General features: G+C 47.2%; 1 protein-coding gene across 5 annotated transcripts in view; it reads left to right on the top strand.

The window, feature by feature from the left end:
• The window catches only part of RABL2B (RAB, member of RAS oncogene family like 2B), a 48,014-nt gene extending 27,241 nt beyond the window's left edge, over window positions 1-20,773 (top strand). For 4 of the 5 annotated variants that reach the window (XR_012232960.1, XR_012232963.1, XR_012232961.1 and 1 more), the window contains 7 exons: window positions 4,761-4,840; window positions 5,466-5,545; window positions 9,316-9,427; window positions 10,871-10,968; window positions 11,308-11,391; window positions 20,065-20,252; window positions 20,351-20,773. Coding sequence is in view for 1 of the 5 variants with exons in the window: in XM_073579301.1 (XP_073435402.1) it covers window positions 4,761-4,840; window positions 5,466-5,545; window positions 9,316-9,427; window positions 10,871-10,968; window positions 11,308-11,391; window positions 20,351-20,431 (535 nt within the window). In the remaining 4 variants the exon portion in view is untranslated. The remainder of the gene's footprint in view (window positions 1-4,760; window positions 4,841-5,465; window positions 5,546-9,315; window positions 9,428-10,870; window positions 10,969-11,307; window positions 11,392-20,064; window positions 20,253-20,350) is intronic. The other variant, XM_073579301.1, reaches the window with a different exon arrangement.
• The last annotated feature ends 5,565 nt before the right edge of the window (window positions 20,774-26,338 follow it).

The raw sequence follows: 26,338 nt of genomic DNA on the forward strand, positions 1-26,338 counted from the left end.
GGACTCGGGGTGTCCCGGGGCTGAGGGCTCTGTTCAGCGATTACAGAATACGTGGGCAGAAGTTCAGCGGAGTATATCTAGGTCTCAGGGCAGGTATAAGTTTTTCGCGGACAGGAAACGAACACCAGGGCCCACGTTTCAGGTTGGAGACAAGGTTTGGCTCTCCACGCGAAACATTAAGTTGAAGGTTCCTTCAGCCAAGTTGGGGCCCAAATTCATTGGCCCATACAAGATTGTGGAAAAAAATCAGTCCAGTGGCATATAGGCTGTGCCTTTCACCTTCTTTCAAGATCCCTATCGTCTTCCACAAATCTCTACTGAAACCTTTTGAAGCAGTCCGGGGAGACTCTGAGTCCGCTGCTCCTCCTGTTTTGGTCGAGGGGCAGGTGGAGTACGAGGTTGGTCATATCGTAGATTCCAGGTTGGTACGGCGGTCGGTACAGTACCTGGTTCATTGGAAGGGGTATGGACCGGAAGACAGGTCCTGGGTACCGGCCCGGTTGATGCATGCTGATCGCCTGGTGCGGGCTTTCCATGCTAAGTACCCGAGCAAGCCTGGGGGTCTAGAGGCCCCCCCGTTGAGAGGGGGGTACTGTCATGATCTCAGTGCGGGATTGACTCGCACACGTGAGGTTAATGTCTGGAACCAGTGCTGATGACTGGCATTTCTGGGGTTAAAGGTTGTGATCCCAGTTCAGGCTTACCTACACACCTGGGGCTATGATTGTGGCCTATCCCTGGTTCTGGGAGAGGCTTCTTATAGCCTCAGGACGCTCCCATCCCCATCAGTTATACTTTCGCCCTTGGCATTGTGTGGTGACCCCTGAGTGTGTTTGTGCGGTGTTCTGGTTGCTTGATTCTCTGTGTACGACTCGGTCTGTTCTCTGGATATTGCTTTGGATTCTGCTTGGTACCTTCTATGTCTGTTTGGTTTTGACTTCTGCTTGGCTCTGACTATCCATTCTGTCTCATCCCTGGTACTTTACTGATATCTCTGTGTATGACCTCAGTTTTGCCTGACTGAGTATTTCTGTATAGTGTCCTGCCATCTCCGAAAGCAGGATGCTAAGCCCCGCCCCCTTGCAGTCACATGACCGTAGGTCCTGTGACTGCTTGCTAAACTTCAGCGTCCACAGGTCCTGTGTATCTGTACTTTCTGGCTGTACCTGACCCCGAGCCCCCCTACAGTGCAGGTGAGTCCCTGCTCAGCGGAGGCTTCACGCCGGCGCTGACAGGATCCTGACAAGACTCAGCAGTTGGTCGTACTTTCAACCAGGGAAGACACAGAGAAGCAGGTGGCTGTCCTGACAGATATGCATCTGCAATGTCTCCGTGCAAAACAGATGATCATGCTGAGTAATGGGAAAGCCGCTCAACGTCTGGAGCTTGCAAGAAAAGCTAAAAATCATCTGGGCTTGGTGGAAGACGTAATTCCAGTACCCAAACATCTGGTGGGGAGAGTCCATTGGAAGGCTTGGAAAAGTGATGCAAGACCATATCCGGTGTGGCGAGGGTGAGGATCCCACCTGATGGTGAAGTCCAGGTATCTGGTGAAGATGGCATGGATCCTTTCATTATTGTTGGCTCCGTGGAAAGCCTTAGGAACATCCGAATGCTCCTGGAATATTGGGTAACGTACCTGAAGGAGAGCAGTTAAGACTGGACCGACTGCAGATTAATAAACAGATGCAGAACATGAGATGGCAGCCGCCTTCATCCCGTGGTATAAGGACCAGAAGGTACCCTCCAAATAATGAAATGGCAGGTAGCCGAAGACTTTCAGCAAGACAAGAACGTTGAGAATCTGCAAGTGGCAGTTCTACTCTCAGTATGAGACTAAGAGACCTGGACAGTAGCTCCTGTGATGGACTAGATGGGTGAGACTTGACCAAGACAGTGCGCTCGACTGTAAGTGGGACTAATGACCGCGCCAACTGGGAGAGCCGGTCGTGGAGAGAAAAGTCGGGTGACGGGGCGTACTGGAAAACTGTGGAGACTAAAAAGGGTCTGGTGACACAGACTGACTGTGACTTGAGGGCCAAAGCCCAAGGCCGATATACTGACCGCTGGGGGCGAGGGTGGCTTAACACAGTTATGATGCTGAATGACGCCCAAAACAGACTGAGACGGTCCTCTCGACTTGTAGGGCAAGGTGATAGTGGGTACCCGGTCTCGAGGCACCTAGTGTGTGACAAATGTTCAACCCCACAAGTTTGAACAGGGGGAGGGTATGTGGTGCAGTAACCTCTGTTAAACCAAGGGGGCGCTATATATGCTACTCAGAATATGCATGTGGGCGTATGTCTGAACGCCCATGATAAAGCATGTATGTGTCTGGCTGTATGTAAGAGGAACTGTAGTGAGGTCATGACCATGTGATCCATACCTCACTTGTGGGTGTGGTCATGTACAGGGCCACCATCAGGGCATTACTGCCCTGACTGGTGTATGGGGCCCGGTGGGCAGAGGGGGCCCTACCGGCACGCTAAACCGGGCCCTCGGCGCTGCGGCATATGATCGCTATTGACATGCGGGCCCGCGCCCACACGTCAATAGTTAATAGCCGCCAGCCAATCGGAGGCTGGCAGCTGACATCCACCGCAGCGTGCACCTCGCTGGCGTATGAGGCTATTGTTAGTCGCCGGCGAGCGCGCTCTTCTGCATGGAGGGACACCCGGAGCTTCGCTGCTGGACCGCGGCCAGGTAAGAAGGGCTTGTGTTTTTTTATTTATTTTTTTCATTTATAGAGAGCGGGGGGCCCAGGGCAGATGGCAGAATTCTGGACACTATGGGGGCTGAATGCTGGTGACTATGGGGGCAGAATGCTGGTGACTATGGGGGCAGAATGCTGGACACTATGGGGGCAGAATGCTGGACACTATGGGGGCAGAATGCTGGACACTATGGGGGCAGAATGCTGGACACTATGGGGGCAGAATGCTGGACACTATGGGGGCAGAATGCTGGACACTATGGGGGCAGAATGCTGGACACTATGGGGGCAGAATGCTGGACACTATGGGGGCAGAATGCTGGACACTATGGGGGCAGAATGCTGGACACTATGGGGAAGAATGCTGGTGACAGTGCGGGCAGAATGCTGGTCACGATGGGGGCAGAATGCTGGTCACGATGGGGGCAGAATGCTGGTCACGATGGGGGGCAGAATGCTGGTCACGATGGGGGGCAGATTGCTGGTCACGATGGGGGCAGATTGCTGGTCACGATGGGGGCAGATTGCTGGTCACGATGGGGGCAGAATGCTGGACACGATGGGGGCAGAATGTGACAATGAGACACAGGAAGGGCAGAATGGAGATACGGGGCATGATTGGAGACACGGGGTAGGATCAAAGACATGGGGGCATGACTGGAGACACTGGGGGTAGGGTTGGAGACAGATCGTGCAGGATCATGGGGCAGGATGGATACGATGGAGACAGATGGGGAGATCATATGGGGCAGAATGGATACTCATGAGGGCAGGATGTGAGAACATATGGCTGAAGCCAGGAATGAGACACACGGGGGCTATGATGGGGGATGATATTACCACAGGATCTAATTAAGGGACATTATTACTGTAGTGATGTATTTATTTTATTTTTTGAGTATACTGTTTTAAATGGGGGGGCGGTACTGTTACTGTGTAGAGCGACGCTATGTCGCCTTTTTTTCTTCATGTGATGTAATGTAGAAGTTGGGAAAAATAAGTAATGTGTTCTGCAAGCGGAGCTCTAGATAACTGTGTTATTTCCTGCAGAGACAAGCCCTGGCTGGAAGACGTGATGGTGATCTGTGCTGGATGAAAGATGAAAAACAAAGATAAAGGACTTCACCTAGAGACGTCACTGGTGAGTTAGTGTGTTACCTATACACTGACACTATACACTGTATAGAGGCCCTGTGTATAATGTCATTGATCACTGTATTACCTGTACACAGACACTGCATACTAAGTACAGTTCTCCTGTGTATAATGGCACTTATGGTAATAGTATCGTGGTTTTTTTTTATTACTGATCAGTATTGTAGTATTCAGTCTCTGTGGTGGTAATATGTGGCCTGGTCATGGTGCGGTGGTATTTGTTCCTTGTATGTGATATTATTCGGTCACTGTGGTGGTAATATGTGATCTGGTCATTTCCTGGCGGTATTTGTTCCTTGTGTGTGGTATTATAGGTCACTATGTGGTCTGGACATGGTGCGGTGGTATTTTTCCCTTGTATGTGATATTATTGGTCATTTTAAAAATTGAAAAATAAAAATATACCTAAATTGTATCACATATTTTAACAATATTTAATAGGTTACAGTAGATTAGGGCACGGCCAAAAGTGTCTACCTTGTTATGGTGGCGGCTTAAAAAATCTTTTGGCCAAAACAAAAGCTGCCGGCTATATGTGTAATCAGTAAGAGACTGTGTATGCTGTAAAGCTGGATGTTTAACGGACGTTGTACCGGCGGCTACATGCTATGAAGTTCATGAAGAGTGGTTTATGCTGCAGTTTAATAAACCGAATGAACTGTTTAACCCTGAGTGTCCCAGCGTATTTCTCAAAGACCGGCCAAGCGAGTAAATCCCCGTCCACTCATATGGTGGATCTCTAAAAAATATATATAATATGTATATTCATTCTGAATTTTAAATGATCACATCTCTTTAGTTCTGTCTCAGAACACCTTTTGGATACTTCCATAACGTTTACTTCATGATTATATTTATCAAATGTATGTGTTGAAGCCTTAACCTTTCTCAGTCGTCCTCAGCAGCTTTCAACTTTTGCTTTAACCCTGTATAAATACACCACGACTGTAGATGACAAGACCATCCTGGTCGGTGAGTAACGCCTAAGCATCTTCCTCTAGTTTCAGAGCCCGATGGGTTAATACTGGACTAGTTAATAGTATAGAACACGTATTCATTTTCATTAAAAGAGTTTTCTAACAAATGAAATTTCTCCTATATCCATAGAACAGGTGATAAAATATGATCACTGGGATCCCCATTATATGCTAGAACTGGCGTCCTGAGTACCTGCTCTTCCTCGCTGCTCTGCCGCAGCATGGAGAAGGGCGGCACAGTGGCTCAGTGGTTAGCTTTGCAGCCTTGCAGCGCTGGGGTCCTGGGTTCAAATCCCACCAAGGACAACATCTGCAAGGAGTGTATGTTCTCCCCGTGTTTGCGTGGGTTTCCTCCGGGTTCTCTGGTTTTCTCCCACATTCCAAAAACATACTGCTGGGGCTCACAATCTAAATTCCCTATCGGGGACAGAGCCAATAATGTCTGTAAAGCGCTGTGGAATAAATGGTGCTATATAAATGAGTAAAATAAATAACTAAAATAAGCTGCACTCAAGCATGGCACCCTATTGGATGTCCATGGGGCTGACAAACAGCCAAGCACAAATGTGGAAAATATTGTCTAAAGCTCTGTCAGCTGATCTACTTTTTGTATGTTTCAGATTTCTGGGATACAGCGGGGCAGGAGAGATTCCAGAGCATGCATGCCTCCTACTACCACAAGGCTCATGCTTGTATCATGGTATGGATCACCGATAACACTTGGCTTTAACAGTACGACTCACTTCTTGAAATTGATCTACTGTCGAGCCTTTTGTTCAGGTGTCTTGAATCTGTAGCTGATTTGTTGAAATCTGTGTGAGGGTCATTATGGCCACCACTGCGCTATAATATTATCACGCATCCTGCCAAAATCCCTGAATGATTGGCGCAGTAATAATTCTTCCAGTCGGCTTTATGGAGACATGTATTGTAATAGGAAAATGCAAAATTGTATTACACGCTTAATGAATTTTTATTTATTGATTTCTACTATTGTAGGGAGAACACACTTAGGCCACATTTACACATTGGGTATTTGAGGGTTTTTACCACAGTATTTGTAAGCCAAAACCAGGAGTTGGTGAGAAATACAGAAATGGTGAAGTGTTTGTATCAGGGCTGTGGAGTCGGTAAGGGGTGATTCACATTGCGTTAGGGCGCTGCGTTTTACGCATCCGTTACATAGCGTCACTAACGCTATGTAACGGATGCGTTAACGCACCCATTGCCCGCACTGATAGTAACGCATGCAGATATCGGCATGCGTTAGCGATGATGCGTTACTTTGTGATGCACCCGAGAACGCGGTCTGCAGCGTTTTCAGGTGCGTCGGGTCTAGCGCACAGAGAACGGGCTCATTCACTGTGCATAGACCTGTATGGTTAACGCATGGTTAGCGCTAGGGCACAAAAGATGTCTAAAATGACATCTGCGTTAGCCCATCCGTTAAACGGATGCACTAACGCAATGTGAACCTAGCGTAAGCCACACCTCCGACTCCTCAATTTCCTTGACTCCGACTCCACCAAAATAGTCTCCGACTCCACAACCCTGGTTTCTATGATACTTTTCCTCTGATTGTTCCTCTCTTGGTTTTGGCTTACAAAACATGGCCTTTTCTCTATCGCTTCATTGGGGGACACAGGAAACCATGGGTGTATGCTGCTGCCACTAGGAGGCTGACACTATGCAGTATACACCCCATCGACCAGCCCTAGGATATTCCGTTTAGCTTAGTGTCAGTAGGAAGTGGACACAGGTTTTTTATGAGACCCATATCTACCTCAGTTTGCGTCGTTTCTTTTCAGTTACCCGGAGAGATACAGTGTGAACAGTCACTACTTTACTCCCACGAAGAGACTATGAGTACGACGTGTACTGCCACCCCGTATCCTCATACGCCTAGTTGGCAGGACCTCAACCCCTAACACAGAAGCGTGTTCAGGTGATCTGGATCTGGTCCTGGCACCCCGTCTTACACCCACTCTCCCCTGTCGGTGTTAGGAGGCGTGGACGTCCCGCAACCAGCAAGGTCGGACGTCTTACATTCCTGGATGGAGAGCTACATCTCTTTCCCTCTCTCCCCCAGGTTCTCCAGAGGCGATGAAGAGAAGTTCAGAAGAGATAAAAGGAAAAAAAAAATTCTCATTCAATTTTATGGGTTGGAGTGTTGGGGCATGTTTATACGATAGGGGCTTTTTTCCCCATAGTTTCCCGGTGAAATGGGGCCCTGGGCTTCTTTTTTGCGGTGCTTTTATGTCCTTTGTGCCGCTCCCCCCTGCTCTGGTGGTCAGGGAAATTAATTTAGGTCCTGGCTTCCCTCGGGCCTAGTGTTTGGCGATGGCTCCACCCCCCCCTTCTTCCTGCATTTCGGGCGGGCTTTTCTCTCTCCCGTTGCTTAGTTCCCTCGGCCTGTTATAGCTCAGCCCCAATCGGCTTCTCTCTCTGCCTCGGAGGCGGCGCCATCTTTAGCCTCCTGAACCTGCCGCTTGGCTCCGGTCTGCCAGTCTCCCGATGCAGAGCGGGGGTTTTCAGCGTGTGTCCCTAAAGCACACACTTTTTACCCTCCGGATCCAGGGCATTCTCTCATGCCCACCATTTCCACCTCCTGGGACAGAATAATGCCTTTCCTGCGGGACCTTCCTCTTCCCAGCAGTCCTACAGCCTGGAATCTGAATACAGGACGACTACTGTGAGTAGCTGCAGACTGACATTCTCCTCTGCATCTAATGTCCCCTAACCTTCTGGCACCTGTTAGTGCACAAGCCAGGCACAGTGTAACAAAGCTCAGTGGGACAGCACTATCTACAGGCTCAATGATTGGTGGGAGACACCATCATTCTCAATGGTGCTGGCGTAATATCTTCTCTAGAGCAGTGCAGTGACTGGTGTAATAAATGCTCTAGAGCAGTACAGTCACTGGAGTATTATGTGCTCCTGAGCCGTGCAGTCAACAGCAATGGGTATTGCAATGCACCCCACGCTACCGCCATCTGTATCACTGCCCACTCTGCACCCTCCACAGGGAGATGGCCATTATAAAGCCTGCCGTATGCTGTTTGCGCTGTAGAATGTTTCACTTCCACTTTTCCCCAACTTGCCTTTCCAGGGTTTCCGTCGGTTTGGCCCCAAGTTGAACCACATTATTAAGGAGATCACCGGAGGGTCAAGCTCTCTCCTTCCTCAGGCTAAACCTAGTTTTTTCTCCTGGTGTTTTTTTTTCCTCAGCGTGACTCGTCGGGGAGCTAAGATTGCTGAATGGAGGAGTCCATCCTTGTCTTTTCAGCATGAAATCTCTTTGTTCAGTAATTGCTTCCGCATGAGTTTTCCTTTGTCATATGGAAGCCTTTATCCAGGTCCTGATTTCATCAGGACATCGGACATTCCTGTGTTTTTGCGAGGGGCATGTCCTTTTTCATTTTATAGCTTTCTCTTTCTGGCTCCCAACCACTGAGTCTCGCAGAGCCTGTGGCAGCAGATTTGCACATTCTGTGGATCACAGGTTCAGTGCTCTTCCCGTATCTCGTCGATGTTCTCCATGGCTCTGTCCATGGTTCTTCATTCTTTCCTTCGCCAGGCTCGGACTCATCCTTCGTAGTGCTCTTTCATCAGGCTACCTGGCCAGGGCGACGTGTGTCTGTCCGGCTAAGTCCTCTCCTCCCCTTCAGAACACGGGCTCGGTGTATAGAGGCCCTCCGGCCTCCAGGTCAGCGAATCCTCGCTGAATCCGGCCGACATTTGTAGGTTTACCAGGTCAGAGCAGATCGCCTTCTTCTGGGTTAAGGCACACTCTACCCAGGCATTGGGCGCCTCCTGGTGGTACACATAGGGATTCACCCCTGCACCTTTGCAGAGCGATGATCTGCCCTCAACATGTTTGCAAAATTCTTCAGAGTCCATGTCTTGCTTCGGCGGATGCCGGCTTAGCTAGAAAGACCTTGCAGGCAACGGAGGTGAGTTTTCTGACCTGATTGGAGTTATCTGCTGTTCCCTCCCCAGGGACTGCTTTGGGACGTCCCTTGGTTTCCTGTGTCCCCCAATGAAGCGATAGAGAAAACAGGATTTTTGGTTGCATACCATAAAACCTGTTTCTCTGAGCCTTCATTGGGGGACACCGTACCCTCCCAAGCTAAACAGCTCTGTTTTATTGTATTAGTTTGTTACAGTTTGTGTGGTTGCTTTCTCTTTTACATGTTGCTTCTCCTACTGCTTTCTCACTAACTGAATATCCTACTTCTTGTCGGTGGGGTGTACGCTGCGGAGGAGGAGCTAACTTTTTTTTCTGCCTCCTAGTGGCAGCATAGCATCCCCACATGGTTTCCTGTGTCCCCCCAATGAAGGCCCCGAGAAACAGATTTTATGATAAGCAACCAAAAATGCTGTTATTTGTCTCTAGACATAACTTTTCTTTTTTTATTGTGTGTGTGTGTGTTCTAACCTCAAGTTATTTTATTTTATTTCTTTTTAAAGGTGTTTGATGTGCAGCGGAAAATTACATATAAAAATCTGCCTATCTGGTACCAAGAGCTGCGAGAGTACCGGCCAGAAATCCCTTGTATTGTTGTGGCAAACAAGATTGACGGTGAGGAAATTACATTTTTTTTTTATTTTTTGGAAAGTGTGTACTATAAAAGAGTATAACAATAATCATAACAAGTGTACATTATATATGGCAGAAAAGGAGGCTATAAGAGATCCTGCTATGGTATTAGAATTCCCTTTGGTCCCCCATGATGGAGAAGCTCCAATATCATCTCCCAATTTTCTCAGGAATGAGGTTAATTTGAGAAATTGTGGGATGAAAAGAAACTTACAAAGGAGACCAATGATTAAAGGACTATTCCCATTCCTACCTCACATGCCAAGATGAAAATAATTGCTTTTTGGTCTTGGCCACCAGAAGTGGGGCTACGAAGCCTGTAGAGAACAAATGCGCTCCGCTGTTAGCTTAACTTTGATAAATGGGAGTTACTCTTAACAGTGTAGCTCATGTTGCTAGACATTTTTCCGCAACTTCTGTTTATTTCAATGGGAGTTTTACAAACCGCATTGCACAGCTGCGCTCAGCAGATTTCGCAGCCTTTTAAAGAGTTTAAATTCTTTTTACAGTGTTAGTGTATTGAAAGGATATGATGTAATTTATGATCAATGATGGGCGGACAGGTGGATGTTCTGGTACCTGAACTTTTTAAAAAGTTTGGTTCAGGTATCCAAGCTTCCACCAAAACTTGAACCCCATTGAAAATAATGACTTCCTGAACTGCTCTCCCACAGACTTCAGACCTACCCTGAACACTGCACCGAACTTCAGCAGAAAGTCCGTGTGTTCAGAGTTCAGGCCCGAACAGTGACTGTCTGGTACGAACGCCGACCACTTGTCAGGGTTTTCCAATCTGTATTTATGATCTGTAGAAATTCAAGATCTTCGACTGGGGTGAATGGCAAAAAATTATTGTTCATGGTTCATTGTAGCAAACAGCCCTTTATAAAACTCTTACAATCTGATACTTCTGCACAAATGTAAAAAAAAAGGTATCAAGTGCATTTTCTCGCTGATCTTCCTTGAACAAATATATTAATTCAGCAAAGTGGAAATGCTCATAAAGGAGTTGTCCCTTTTTTAAAATGTTGTTGTACCTTTAGGGTTGCAAAGGTTTAAAATCACAAAAATGAAGCTTGCCCTACTTGGGTCCAGCGCTTCATCTCTTCCGGTGCTCTGGTCTTTGTTTACCGTCTGCAGCAGTGACGTCACATCGGCAGCCAATCGCTGGGCTAAGTGGTTCTTAAAATATCAATGGCCCGAACAGCGGAGACCAATGATTGGCTGCAGCAGTTACCCTGTAGATGTGGCGTCACCGCTTCAGCATGTAAACAAAGAACTGATCAAAGAGGCAGCGCTGGAGTCGACGAGTGAACAATCGCTCAGTCTCATTTAAACCCCTTCAACTCTGTCCCTGTTAACGTTTTGTTGATGTGCACTACTAGTTCACTCTGATATTGTCATTTGTGTTCCTTCTCGTTCTAGCTGATCACCGAGTGACACAGAAGGGTTTTAATTTTGCCAAGAAGCATAGCCTGCCATTTTACTTTGTTTCAGCTGCTGATGGCACTAACGTAGTAAAGGTATTATACAAAATATATGGTTGTCGTTGATTTTATTTTTTCTTCTGTACTCTTCCTTTTTTTTCTCCTCCTCCTCCTCTTCCTCCTCTTCTTCCTCTCCCCCCTTTGCACTGATTGTACTTGATCTTTGTGATGGGTTTGCTCGTTCCTCCTTCCTGTACCTAATTTAAGTGGTTAACCTAATAACATACAGACTTACTAAGATCTTTTTAACACATTGTCACTTCAGTACAGTATCATCACTGATTGCAGGATGTTTGTACACATACCCTTTCTGTACCTTTTTTCTATTGACCAGTTATGCTTTCTGTTAACAAGACTGTTCCTTCTATTATGCAGCTGTTTTCAGATGCTATAAGGCTAGCTGTATCGTACAAGCAGAACTCCAGGGACTTTTTGGATGAAGTGATGCGAGAGTTAGAGGTATGGGCCACCGATGTATTAATGTACTCTGTGCTATTCCAATTTGCTTGGGCATGTGTGCAATTAAATCTTTTTTTCAAAAAAAAATTCTTGGCTACCTATCAATTAGTGTATGAAGCAAGGTAGAGGTATTGGTTTACAAGTAACTTTTAATAATATTATTTAAAATAAGAGGCCCCAAAACAGTGAACAATACTAAGACACGCAATACATAAAACCTGAAAAACGCATAACAACTCATATGCATTGGTGGTATATGGATATGTAGGCTAACCGGTCTCAATGCTCCAATGCAATATCATGTGCTCATAAGCTATGCACATTCATTTATATTTACCATACATTGGTGGGACATATCAAACCTAGTTGGTTATGTAAATGGGTCCCAATATTCATAAAATGAAAATAAATGGAACTGTCTCGCCCATATGTGGAGTCCAGAGAATTTTTTAGAAGGATCCTATTGGTCAACAACCTGAGGAGAGGGGAGCATGAGCTCCTAGCCACACATTACCCTACCATTCAGGAGACTCGGTAGGATCCATATGCTCTGTGCCCCTTGTTTCTCCCAATTCCCCCCTCTTTGAATTTACACTGTTATGAAGAAAGCATAAACACATTAGATTCTGCCTGCTTCGCTGCACTTTTCCATGATTACACGGTTTGTAAACTTGCATACCATATTGTCTCATAGCACATTGGCGTGCTCCTATGTAAAGCTGATCATGCACCTTGTCTTCAAAGACATTGCGGTGTGACAGATTTTTTATAAAGTTTCCTAATGATATATTACCCCAGTGTATGTAGTAACCAGGGCTGTGGAGTCGGTAAGCCAATTCTGCGACTCCGACTCCTCAATTTCCCTTACACCGACTCCAACTCCGACTCCCACATATATTGCTTATATTTACATATGTACAATGTGAACATCAAACATTTAATCATTTTGATGATCCAATAATCAAGATATTTAGATAGAACATAATATATATTTATTGGAATACAACTTTAGAACACAAAAAACTGTAATAAATTGTAAATATGTAATACACTGTAATATTGATTGCATATATACAGTACAGACCAAAAGTTTGGACACACCTCATTAAGAGTTTTCTTTATTTTATTCGGTCGTCCATGACAGCACCACCTGAGAGAGGGGATCCGCCCTTTAGGAACAGGAAACCTACAGATACAAAAAGGGCGGCACCTCTCCCACGCATCAGTTGGTTTCCTGTTCCTAGAGGACAGGACTCCCTACAGATCGTCCGTCATGGAGTCGACGAGGGATTCCCAGGCCGGCTGACCGACTCAGGTAGCGGGGGGATCTCCTACCTCGGTCCAGTTCGGGGTCCCTGGAAGCACCACGGTGGGGCCGGGTAGGTCGCCACGGCTGTGGTTGGAGCAGGTGGAGCATAGGGTCCGGTGGACAGCCGTCTCCAAAAGTGCACGCACCAGGTACGTATGCCCTCTCCTGATCTCCCCCCGGGGTCCGGTCATCCTCCCGCGTCCGGGTCGGCGGTCGTGCCCGATCGTCGGGCGCAGGCGGGCGCATGTGGGGGCAGCGGGCACACCGGAGCCGGGGGCGCCCTGCCGGCTCCGTTCCGCGCGCTCCCGCGGTCTCTGACGCGCGGTGGAAGTGACGTGGCGGAAGGGGCGGGGCCAGGGACGCCGAAACCGGAAGTCGGGTGCCGGCCGGCTTTCCAGTGTGCGCTGCGTGTGTGCGGCGGTCCGGGGGGACGCGCTGTACCCGTGGCGAGGGGAGGGAGGCGGAGCATGCGGGGGGGTCGCGGATGCTGGGGAGGTGCCACGCCAGAACCCTGCTGACCCGGGTACAGGGAGGCCTTAAAAGGCAGGAGGCAACGCTGTGGGGGTGCTTCTGAAGGCCCAGCGATGGATACGACAGAAGCCCCCATAGAGCAGCAGGACGAGATACAGGAGCGGCCACAGAAAGAGGCCGTGGCAAAGCCTCATGCGAGTGGCCAGCAGAAGAAAAAACGATCGAGTGAACAGAGCCGCGGAAGTTCCTCCAGGCTAAATACCCTCCTGCCTCCCTCCGTGATCCGGTACCTGGCTCACCTGCATGGGTAAGAGATCTTCGTGAATGTACCCTGATGCAGTGTTCCCTTATGTATTTTTCGCAGGGGAGGAAAGCAAAACCAGAACTTTCGGCACAAGACGTGATGTTCGGAGGTCTAGATCCCAGGAAGCGCAGGGCCTTCCCTTTAAATGATAAGGTCCAGAGCTTAATAGATAGGGAGTGGAAAAAACCCGAAAAAAGAGGCTCCTTGCCACCGGCCTTCAAACGAAGGTACCCATTTGATGACCCAGTGGTGAACAGATGGGATAAGGCCCCTAAGCTGGACGCGGCAGTAGCCAAAGCCTCCAGAAAATCTTCCATCCCTTTCGATGACATGGCCTCCCTAAAAGACCCGCTGGATAAAAAAGCGGATTCCTTTCTAAAGGGAACATGGGAGATGTCAGCAGGCGCCCTAAGACCAGCGATAGCTGCCACTTGTACAGCCAGATCCATGATGGTTTGGCTAGATCAACTGGATTCCCATCTGAGAGACGGAGCCTCAAGAGCATCCATTCGGAAAACCCTACCAATCATCCAGAGTGCCGCTGCTTTCCTGGCCGATGCCTCAGCAGACTCTGCAAGGATGGCGGCTAGATCCGCAGGGTTATCTAACGCAGCTCGAAGGGCCCTCTGGTTAAAATGCTGGCCAGGGGATATCCAGGCCAGGTCACGACTCTGCTCCATTCCTTGCGAGGGGGTTTCGGATAGTAATTGGATACGGGGGGTGATAGCTACGGGTCTACAACTGGAATTCACCCAGGTTCCCCATGATCGATTTAGGGTCACCCCAATCAGGTCCTCCACATCAGAACAAGCTGCCCTGGAGGCCGACGTTCATGATCTTTGCCTTAAGAAGGTCCTAACTGTGGTTCCAGAAGGTGAAAGGGGGAAAGGTTTCTACTCCCCTCTGTTCCTGGTCCGCAAGCCAGACAGCTCCTTTAGGACTATAATTAATCTTAAGTCCCTTAATGAATTCTTGGTTGAACGCCCGTTTAAAATAGAATCAATTAATTCAACAATAAAATTATTGTTTCAAAACTGCTTTATGGTGGTGTTGGATTTAAAAGATGCTTACTACCATATACCCATTCATGCAGCTCATCAGCCCTTCCTCAGAGTGGCGGTTCAGTTAAATGGGTCAGTTGAACATTTCCAATATGCGGCCCTCCCCTTTGGGGTGGCAGTCGCTCCCCGGGTATTTACCAAAGTAGTAGCGGAAGTTATGGCCCATCTACGTGAATCTGACATTCTAGTAGTACCCTACTTAGATGACTTCCTGATTATAGGAAAAACGGCAAAACATTGTACGGAACAGCTACAGAGGGCAATGTCTGCCCTGGAGCGGTTAGGATGGCTGCTGAATATCAAAAAATCTCGGTTACAGCCGATGAGAATCCAGCAGTTTTTAGGCCTGATTCTAGATTCTGAGAAACAGGAATGCCGTCTGCCTCCGGAGAAGCTTGTTCGCTTACACTATCAGGTCCTAAATGCTTCCAATAACCCCACCATGTCCCTTAGGAAAGCCATGTCCCTTCTGGGTTCCCTTTCCTCCTGTATCCCAGCGGTGCAGTGGGCCCAGTTTCATTTAAGAACACTTCAGGGCGAGGTTTTACTGCATCAAAAAATCCTTGGAGGTTACTTAGAGGGCCAGCTAACCTTGTCCCGAAACACAAGGGAGTCCCTAGAGTGGTGGCTGGACAAGGATAATTTATCCAGAGGAGTTCCCTGGGAATTCGACGTATCCCGCATAGTCACTACGGATGCTAGCCCTTCTGGCTGGGGGGCTCATATGGGTGAGGTCGTGGTCCAGGGCCTATGGGACCAGCACCAGATAAATATGTCATCTAATTTGAAAGAATTGACAGCAGTAGAACAGGCAACTAAGGAGCTACTTATGTATCCGCAGGGCCATCATGTGCGAGTGCTCTCCGACAATCAGGTCACCGTGGCTTATATCAACCACCAAGGCGGGACTCGTTCCAAACCCCTGATGAATGTGGCAGAACGGTTGTTCCAACTAGCAGAGCAGCATTTTCTATCTTTGACAGCGCTACACATAAAAGGGAAAGAAAACATTATGGCAGATTTCTTAAGCCGCAATCTGCTAAGGCAAGGAGAATGGTCCCTAAACATCTCGATCTTCCACCTGATTGTGCAAAGGTGGGGACAGCCAGAGGTAGACCTCTTCGCCACCAAAGAAAACAGAAAATTGAGACTATTCTGCTCCCTAAATCCCAGAGAGAACCCCCTGGCAGTAGATGCCTTTCTGATAAAGTGGGACTTCAGGCTAGCATATGCCTTCCCTCCCCTATCGCTACTACCCTTGGTGTTGAGAAAGATCAGGAAAGACAGAGCAAGGGTTATAGTCATCGCCCCATTTTGGCCCAGGAGGGCTTGGTTTTCTTGCCTCAGGACCATGTCGGTGTCCGATCCTTGGGTTCTTCCGGACATCCCGGATCTCCTATCCCAGGGCCCAGTCTTCCATCCTCAGGTGGCTGGCCTACATCTGACGGCGTGGAGTTTGAGCGGGCGCTCTTAAAAGATAAAGGCTTCTCCCCAGACTTAATTAATACCCTTCTTAAAAGTAGAAAGGCCATTACTACCAAGATCTATGTTAGAATTTGGAAGAAATTCCTTCACAGCTCGGGAATAGTCGCTGGGGGTTCAACACCTATAAATCAGATCTTAGAATTTCTTCAGAAAGGTCTGGACATGGGGCTTTCCACTAGTATCCTTAAAGTACAAGTAGCAGCCTTAGGGGCCCTCTTTAGCTGCAACATCGCGGGTAATTACTGGATCAGTAGATTCATTAAAGCAGCAGGAAGATCCAGGCCGGTAGTGAAGGATAGATTCATGCCATGGGACTTGAATTTAGTCCTCATGGCCATGACGGAAGCTCCATTCGAACCTATTTCATCAGCTTCCATAAAAAACCTGTCCCTCAAAGTAGCTTTCCTGGTAGCTCTAACCTCTGCTCGCAGAATTAGCGACATCCAGGCATTATCTAGGCGTCCTCCTTATATACAGATTAAAAATGATAGAGTAATACACCTGATCCAGCGTATTTACCTAAAGTGGTTTCTAACTTTCATAGGACTCAGGAAGTAGTCCTTCCATCCTTCCTCCCTAATCCGGCTAATAAGAAGGAAGAGAAACTACATACCCTGGATGTTAGGAAGTGCCTTATAGAATATGTGGCAGCTACCGATCCTTGGAAGAAAGATGATGCCCTGTTTATTTCCCACCAAGGCCTTAGGAAAGGTTATAGAGTATCAAAGAATACACTAGCCAGGTGGATTAGAGAAGCGATTGCCTTAGCATACACCTCAAAAGGCAGGTCACCACCCGGGAAGCTGAGAGCACATTCCACCAGAGCCATGGCGACCTCGTGGGCAGAGAGATCAGAAGTCTCCATCGACCAGATATGTAAGGCGGCTACTTGGTCCTCTCCGAACACCTTTTATAGTCATTATAGGCTAGACTTGGGTGCTTCCACAGACCTCTCTTTTGGGATAAGGGTGCTGCAGGCTGTAGTCCCTCCCTAAAGTAGTTATTACTCTCTGCAATTCTCTCAGGTGGTGCTGTCATGGACGAACGAATAAAGTCTTAGTTACTCACCGGTTAACGGTATTTTTCGGAGTCCATGACAGCACCCGTATATTCCCTCCCTTTAGTTTAATTTGGGTGTGCACTTCTTCCTCTTATACGTACACGGGTAATTTAAATAGTTGTGTATAGTATTGTATATAAGTTATGCTATTAACCATTGTGGTCCTCTGTGCTCTGTAATCCAACTGATGCGTGGGAGAGGTGCCGCCCATTTTGTATCTGTAGATTTCCTGTTCCTAAAGGGCGGATCCCCTCTCTCAGGTGGTGCTGTCATGGACTCCGAAAAATACCGTTAACCGGTGAGTAACTAAGACTTTCATGATTATAAAAATTGTAGATTCACTCTGAAGGCATCAAAACTATAAATTAACACATGTGGAATTATATAATTAACAAAAAAGTGTGAAACAACTGACAATATGTCTTATACTCTAGGTTCTTCAAAGTAGCCACCTTTTGCTTTGATTACTGCTTTGCACACTCTTGGCATTCTCTTGATGAGCTTCAAGAGGTAGTCACCGGAAATGGTCTTCCCACAGTCATGAAGGAGTTCCCAGAGATGCTTAGCACTTGTTGGCCCTTTTTCCTTCACTCTGCGGTCCAGCTCACCCCAAACCATCTCGATTGGGTTCTGATCTGGTGACTGTGGAGGCCAGGTCATCTGGCGTAGCACCCCATCACTCTCCTTTTGGTCACATAGCCCTTACACAGCCTGGAGGTGTGTTTGGGGTCATTGTCCTGTTGAAAAATAAATGATGGTCCAACTAAACGCAAACCGGATGGAATAGCATACCGCTGCAAGATGCTGTGGTAGCCATGCTGGTTCAGTATGCCTTCAATTTTGAATAAATCCCCAACAGTGTCACCAGCAAAGCACCCCCACACCTCCTCCTCCATGCTTCCCGGTGGGAACTAGGCATGTAGAGTCCATCCGTTCACCTTTTCTGCGTCGCACAAAGACACAGTGGTTGGAACCAAAGATCTTAAATTTGGACTCATGAGACCAAAGCACAGATTTCCACTGGTCTAATGTCCATTCCTTGTGTTCTTTAGCCCAAACAAGTCTCTTCTGATTGTTGCCTGTCCTTAGCAGTGGTTTCCTAGCAGCTTTTCTACCATGAAGGCCTGCTGCACAAAGTCTCCTCTTAACAGTTGTTGTAGAGATGTGTCTGCTGCTAGAACTCTGTGTGGCATTGACCTGGTCTCTAATCTGAGCTGCTGTTAACCTGCGATTTCTGAGGCTGGGGACTCGGATGAACTTATCCTCCGCAGCAGAGGTGACTCTTGGTCTTCCTTTCCTGGGGCGGTCCTCATGTGTGCCAGTTTCTTTGTAGCGCTTGATGGTATTTGCCACTGCACTTGGGGACACTTTCAAAGTTTTCCCAATTTTTCAGACTGACTGACCTTCATTTCTTAAAGTAATGATGGCCACTCGTTTTTCTTTACTTAGCTGCTTTTTTTCTTGCCATAATACAAATTCTAACAGTCTATTCAGTAGGACTATCAGCTGTGTATCCACCAGACTTCTGCACAACACAACTGATGGTCCCAACCCCATTTTTAAGGCAAGAAATCCCACTTATTAAACCTGACAGGGCACACCTGTGAAGTGAAAACCATTTCTGGTGACTACCTCTTGAAGCTCATCAAGAGAATGCCAATAGTGTGCAAAGCAGTAATCAAAGCAAAAGGTGGCTACTTTGAAGAACCTAGAATATTAGACTTACAGTATTTTCAGTTGTTTCACACTTTTTTTTTAATTATATAATTTCACATGTGCTAATTCATAGTTTTGATGCCTTCAGAGTGAATCTACAATCTTCATAGTCATGAAAATAAAGAAAACTCTTTGAATGAGAAGGTGTGTCCAAACTTTTGGTCTGTACAGTGTGTGTGTATGTGTGTGTGTGTGTGTGTGTGTATATATATATATATATATATATATATATATATATATAAAATATGTGTGTGTGTGTGTGTGTATATATATATATATATATATTATATCTCACACTATGACTTATCTCAGCTAAGACAAGGCCTAGATCCTCAGGCTACATTCACACCATGGGCGTAGCCAGGATCAAACCTGGGGGGGCCAGAACCTCATACTGTTCCACAGAACCTCATACTGCACACCTCAGCTGCTGCACACCCCTACACTTGAAAATAAAGCCTTGACCTTAAGACGATGTGATGAATGCAGTCTTTTTATTCCAACTATCAATTGATGTTGATGTGTTACTGAAGACGAGCAATGCCTGTCCTGGGCGTCCTTTTGGGCAGCTATGAGGTGTACCTGACTGGTGCTAAAAAAAAAAAAAGGAGTGTTAGTCTGTGTGCTACCCGGCTTTTATTCTTTTTGGTACAGATACGATATGGATAGATAGAGCAGATTTCTAATCTGCTTTTGCTATTGAAAACATTATCTATGAGCTCAAAAACCTTTCAGGTGATGTGGTTTTATAAAAAGCTGATCTGCTTTTGCAGCTGAAAAACGTATCCTCAAAAAACGCAGGAAAAACGCTGTGTGTGAATGTAGCCTTAGATCAGGAATAGAACAGCCATTTATTGGACATTTCATAACTTTCCCAAATTCCTATGAAAAAATATTCAGCACATTCTGCATTGAACTACTGTACCAATTTATTATATATTTTAGGAGTCGGAGTCGGTCCATTTTATACCGACTCCGACTCCACCAAAATGAGCACCGACTCCATGACTCCGACTCCACGTGGTACTTCAGTTGAATAGAGCCAGGCAATCTACTTCTATAAGGTTTCTCTCTAACCCTACTACACCTGACTACATTGCTACCCACATCTCGGGTAAAAGGACATTTTCATCGGGAGCATTATAATAGAGCAAATGAAGACTGAGTCATTGTAGCCAACTCCATATAGTATCACATTTTAACTCTTTCCAGTTCTGTCATCGTTGCATGACTTCATGCTTTGTCCGACTATTTTTATTTTTTCAAGGAAACCTCATCTCCTCTCATTCATGCTGCCCGAACCATGAATCAGAGACCAGCTCGTGTACAAGACATCTGTTTTACCCTGCAGCTCTACAGAACGTCATAATTGAAGAAGCAGCCAGGGATGAGGGGACTAGTCCAAGAGGCGGGTGACTGACTTCTCCCTCCCTACACCTGTCATTTGGGGAGGAGGTGGGAGAAGCTGCTGAGGACCTACCTCTTTCACTAGTCTTATTGTGCTTGGTTATTTTATATGATCCTAAACTGAACATCTCTTCTTTTCTGTACAGAACTTTGAGCTGGAGAAACCTGAGGATGCATCCGATAAAGAGGAAATATCTGAGGGCACAGAGTTGCCAAAAACTGTCTGAGCGAACACCAGTTTTGAAGCTAACAAACTTATTACCACATATTTATGAGAATCCGAGGAAACTGAGCCTCCTGTGGTTTTGTTACAATGTTATTTGGATTAATAATGGGAGACCTAATAGACAACTGGAACCAAATACTATGAAGCTTGGTCACTTTACCTCCTGTGAGAAGCGGTAGCTGCGGATGACATTAGTCTTGCATTATACCCGAGACGCGACAATCTGCTCGATGACCCATTAGAATGTAACATTTTAGACTTTGAGACATGCGATGCTTTATCTGATTTCTGTATTTGCTATTGTATCTGCGTTTATTAGATCTTATTAAATTATTATTCATAACCTGTCGTGTTTCTTTGGTATTTTGCACATGCAGTGGTTTCTGATATGGTTTGCTTCTTTGGAGCTGCTGTCAGCCACCTGTGGGTGGTAGTGTGTCCATACAACACTCGGTATTTCTTGACCTCTGCTGTCCACCTGGAAAGCCACTGTTGAACCCACTAGTGTCTGACAGCAGCACCATGGACGCAGACCACATGAAAGACCACTGATTGTGCTTATACCATTATGGGAAGGAGCCGCTGGCTGCAGCTATTCAAATTACCTGAGCGACAACTACATCAGGTAAGTATATCTCTGTAACCTGCAACCCCCCCCCTATCATCTCCGGGTGATGCCCTATATGTGAGGACGCGCCTGTTTCCCTTTTATAAATGTTTTGGGTATTCTTGATATTTTTCAAACCTTATAGATATTTTGGGCCACTTCTCGCTAGAGGATTAGGCGACATCTTTGCATGAAGGTTTAGATTGATGTCGATCACTGATGCATAATGACAATTTCTGAAGCTACACTAAATACTATATCTAACAACTGCTAAATCGGGCCGTACTAGATAGATTTTTTTTTTTTTTTTTCTTTTTGCAGGATGAGTTGTACTTGTGACTGGCACCATCATTATTTATTTTTTTAACCATAGAGCGTCCTGGAAAATGGGGGAGAAAAAAATTCCAAGTGTGTTGAGATCAGGGCTGTGTAGTCAGTCAGAGCGAAATATCTTGACTCCTTAACATCTCCGACTTCACGTCACTGCCTCACTACTGAGCATGTACATAAAGTGCAGCACAGTTTCATCTCAACTAAAAGCCGAGATCCTTAGATCAGGAACAGAACGGACATTTATAGGACATTTCATAACGTTCCCAAATTCTTATGAAACATTTACAGCACATCCTGCATTGTACTACTGTACCCAATTTATTATATATTTTTGGAGTCGATCCATTTCATACCGACTCCAACAAAATGGACACAGGCTCAGACTCCACAGCCCTGACTGAAATTGGAATTCCACAATTGTTTTCTTTACTTACCTTGTTCACTATATGATAAATGTGACCTGGCAATATGATTCCCCAGGTAAGTACAAGTATGCAGGGAAAGCGTGGGGAATTTTATTATCACTTGTAAAAGCTGCCCAAAGGGCAATATAAAATCTTTGACTAAAACAAAATTTTGGTGGTAAAAATGTAATTATTTTGTCCTCACTGCCCAATGGTATAAAATTCTGTGACACGCCCATGGTGTCAATATCATCACTGCACCCCTAGATGAATTCAATGAGAGGTGTAGTTCGTAAAATTGGGTCACTTATGGGGGGGTTCTGCCGGTTTGGCACCTCTTGGGCTCTCCCAGTGGGTCATGGCACCTGCAAACCATAACATTACAAAAAAAGAATTTAAAATTAGATGGGAATTTTCTGAAGGAAATACATGGTGCTTGAACAGCGCTGTCAGCTTTACAGCAGTGTATCAGGTGTCGACTGTAAGAAAGTAAAGTTAGAATATGAATGTTGTGTATAGCCACTTTTGCACATTCAGTACCTCAGTAGCCACTTTGGCACATTCGGCACCTCTGTAGCCACTTTGGCCACTCGGTAGCCACTTTTGCACATATGGCACCTCTGTAGCCACTTTGGCCACTTGGTAGCCATTTTGGCACATTCGGCACCTCTGTAGCCACTTTGGCCACTTGGTAGCCACTTTGGCATATTCGGCACCTCTGTAGCCACTTTGGCCACTTGGTAGCCACTTTGGCACATTCGGCACCTCTGTAGCCACTTGGTAGCCACTTTGGCACATTCGGCACCTTGGTAGCCACTTTGGCCACTTGGTAGCCACTTTGGCACATTCGGCACCTCGGTAGCCACTTTGGCCACTTGGTAGCCACTTTGGCACATTCGGCACCTCTGTAGCCACTTTGGCCACTTGGTAGCCACTTTGGCACATTCGGCACCTCGGTAGCCACTTTGGCACATTCGGCACCTCTGTAGCCACTTTGGCCACTTGGTAGCCACTTTGGCACATTCGGCACCTCGGTAGCCACTTTGGCCACTTGGTAGCCACTTTGGCACATTCGGCACCTCGGTAGCCACTTTGGCACATTCGGCACCTCTTTGGCCACTTGGTAGCCACTTTGGCACATTCGGCACCTCTTTGGCCACTTGGTAGCCACTTTGGCACTTTCGGCACCTCGGTAGCCACTTTGGCACATTCGGCACCTCTTTGGCCACTTGGTAGCCACTTTGGCACATTCGGCACCTCTTTGGCCATTTGGTAGCCACTTCGGCACATTCGGCACCTCAGTAGCCACTTTGGCCACTTGGTAGCCACTTGGCACATTCGGCACCTCTGTAGCCACTTTGGCCAGTTGATAGCCACTTTGGCACATTCGGTACCTCTGTAGCCACTTTGGCACATTCGGCACCTCGGTAGCCACTTTGGCCACTTGGTAGCCACTTTGGCACATACGCCACTTGGTAGCCACTTTGGCCATGTTGACACATGCTGCCACTTTGCCTCGAGGGGCCACTTTGGCGCTCCGGGCCCCTCAGGGGCCACTTTGGCACACTGGGCTTCTAAAGCCACTTTGGCGTCCGACTGCAGTGATGGCGAACCTTGGCACTCCAGCTGTTGGAGAACTACAACTCCCAGCGTGCCTCAACTGCTGCAGGTTGCAAGGGCATGCTGGAAGTTATAGTTTTACAACAGCTGGAGTGCCAAGGTTAGCCATCTCTGCGTGGGGCTTTTCAAAAGCTAATACGGGTCATGTGTGGAAGCTACATTTGAATAGCTGCCATCTTTGTAAGGTCACTGCAACTGCGCTGTGGCTTCAATCCATGTCAGTTGGGGGTCATGGAAAGGTCGCCATTAATTACAATGGGAAAATTTTTGCTTAAATTGCGGTTTTTTTTTTTTGTTTTTTTTTTTTACTACAAATCGGATCGACTCCATAAATACATAGCACACCTATCCCCACCGAGGGCTTCGAAACGCCGCCTGAACGGGGTCTCTGCGCCAAGCGGTTCGGGTCGCATTAATTGCAGAAAACGCGGAGAAGTAGAATAATAACTATATGTCTATTTCCTGAAGGAAGTACAGATAGTGCTTTGAAATGGTGCCTGGGCTGCCCCTTTAAGAGAGACTTGCCTGCTGCCCCTGCAAGACTATCAACTCAGGATCCGTTTTAACTGTGGGTGCCTCTCGGGCTACTTTGGCCTGTGGGGCCCCTCAGGGTCTGATTTGGTGGGTGGGGCACCTCAGGAACAGAATCGGTGGCCTGGGCTGCTCGGGGCTTGATTTGGTGGACGGGATCCCTCAGTCTGATTTTGTGGCCGGGGCCCGTCAGGGTCCGATTTTGTGGGTGGGGCCCCTTAGGGTCTGATTTTGTGGGCGGAGCCCCTCTGGGTCAGATTTGGTGGGTGGGGCCCCTCAGGGTCCGATTTTGTGGGTGGGGCCCCTCAGGGTCCGATTTGGAGGCCGGGGTGGCTCAGCCTCCGATTTGGAGGCCGGGGTGGCTCAGCCTCCGATTTGGAGGCCGGGGTGGCTCAGCCTCCGATTTGGAGGCCGGGGTGGCTCAGCCTCCGATTTGGAGGCCGGGGTGGCTCAGCCTCCGATTTGGAGGCCGGGGTGGCTCAGCCTCCGATTTGGAGACCGGGGTGGCTCAGCCTCCGATTTAGAGGTCGGGGTGGCTCAGCCTCCGATTTGGAGGCCGGGGTGGCTCAGCCTCCGATTTGGAGGCCGGGGTGGCTCAGCCTCTGATTTGAAGGGCGGGGTGGCTCAGCCTTCGATTTGGAGGCAGGGGTCGATCAGCCTCCGATTTGGAGGCCGTGGTCGCTCAGCCTCCGATTTTGAGGCCGTGGTCGCTCAGCCTCCGATTTTGAGGCCGTGGTCGCTCAGCCTCCGATTTTGAGGCCGTGGTCGCTCAGCCTCTAATTTGGAGGCCGGGGTCGATCAGCCTCCATGTGATGAAGCTAGATTTCCATTTGTGCTTTGGGTTTTGCTTTAAGAGCTGATATTATCTGGCAGAACCTGTGTCCTGGTGGAGTCATGTAAAGTTCGTAGGCGTTGGCATAGTAACTGGGTCAGCCTACGCATATCAATGAGCTTAACTGCCGCAACTGGTCCTCAAATTTGAATCGCCTCACGACTGCCCCATGTATTCCTATGGCAAAATTTTCCCATTGAAATGCATTGAGGCAATGTATTCCAATGACGGGAAAAAAAATTTCATACGCAAATTGCGCAAAAACTACAAATCCGATCGACACGAAAAAATACTTAGCACACCACTCGTGGACGCTGGCTTCGAAACGACGCCTCAACGGAGTCTTTGCATGTTGCGGTTCGGGCCGCATTAATTGCGGAATTCAACTGAATAATAATAAAAAGAAGAATAAGTTAGCAGCGTTCGGATTACATGATAGTCCTTTCTTCAAAGCACTATAAATATAAGAAATCGGATTACAATATGTTGCTTGAACCTAGAGGTTCAAGCACCATAAAAATTTGAAAGGAATTACAAAAGATCTGTCATAAGACTTTACAATACAAACTCCATGCATCATAAAGTAGGTCTCTTGGGTCCGATGAGGCTTGAAAATACATGTCATAATGGCTGTATAAGGCCAGGGTCACATTAGTGTATAGCATCCGATGCGCATTGGATGATATATGTTAATGACACTCGTCTCAAATTCTGTTGTGAGCGTGAGCCGAGTGTCAGTGCTCTGTGCTCCTATCCTCTCGCATGAGAGAATCGCAGCATAGCTGCAGAGGAGACGGCAAAAGTAATTCTTCCATCTCCTCCATTGCTGGGGCCGCAGTAATCGCACTGCACTCTATTGACATCTGAGTGCAGTCCAGTGTTTTGCATGAACCTATTGACTTGTATGGATGCACACCAGGTGCGATACACTGCCGATCACAGCATGCAGTGATTTTTATTCTCATGCCAACTCAACATGGCAAAATAAACGCTAGTCAGCACTGCTCCATAGTATAACATTAGAGTGAGTGCTATCTATTAAAACGTCGGATAGCGGTCGTTCACATTATATGCTGGCTACACATCAGTTTGAGCGAGCCCTAATCCTGACATTAAAATGAGCTTTTTTTATCATTTCTGCTAAAGAAGTTTATGAGTCCAAGCGCATTTAGTCTCTGCTCATCCAGCCTGATTGACAGGTGCAACTTGTACTGAGCAGTGTGAGATCTCAACAGCAGCAGGGAGGAAGGACACTAGAGATATTCTAATGAAGCTACTTGGGAGGAAACTTAAGGGGGTTTTTACACATAGCGATATTGTTATAACGTCACCGATTTTGTGACGTTATAGCGATATCGCTATGTGTGATACCTCCGACCGGCTCCCCCGCTGTCCATCGCTGATCGCGCGAGAATGTCTGGCTCCATTTCTCGTCGTCAGCTTCCTGCTGGGGCTTCATGCTGTGACGACGAGCGACGCGTGGAGGCGGCTGGGAGGACGCCAGGATCGCTGTGTGTGAAAGGTGAGTATCGTGCGCTGTGTCGCTGCTGCATCGCTGTGAGATCTGCCTGTGTGACAGCT

This window comes from Dendrobates tinctorius, unplaced genomic scaffold, assembly GCF_039654945.1.
Source record: "Dendrobates tinctorius isolate UK_male_01 unplaced genomic scaffold, ASM3965494v1 ptg000062l, whole genome shotgun sequence".
NCBI lineage: Eukaryota > Metazoa > Chordata > Amphibia > Anura > Dendrobatidae > Dendrobates > Dendrobates tinctorius.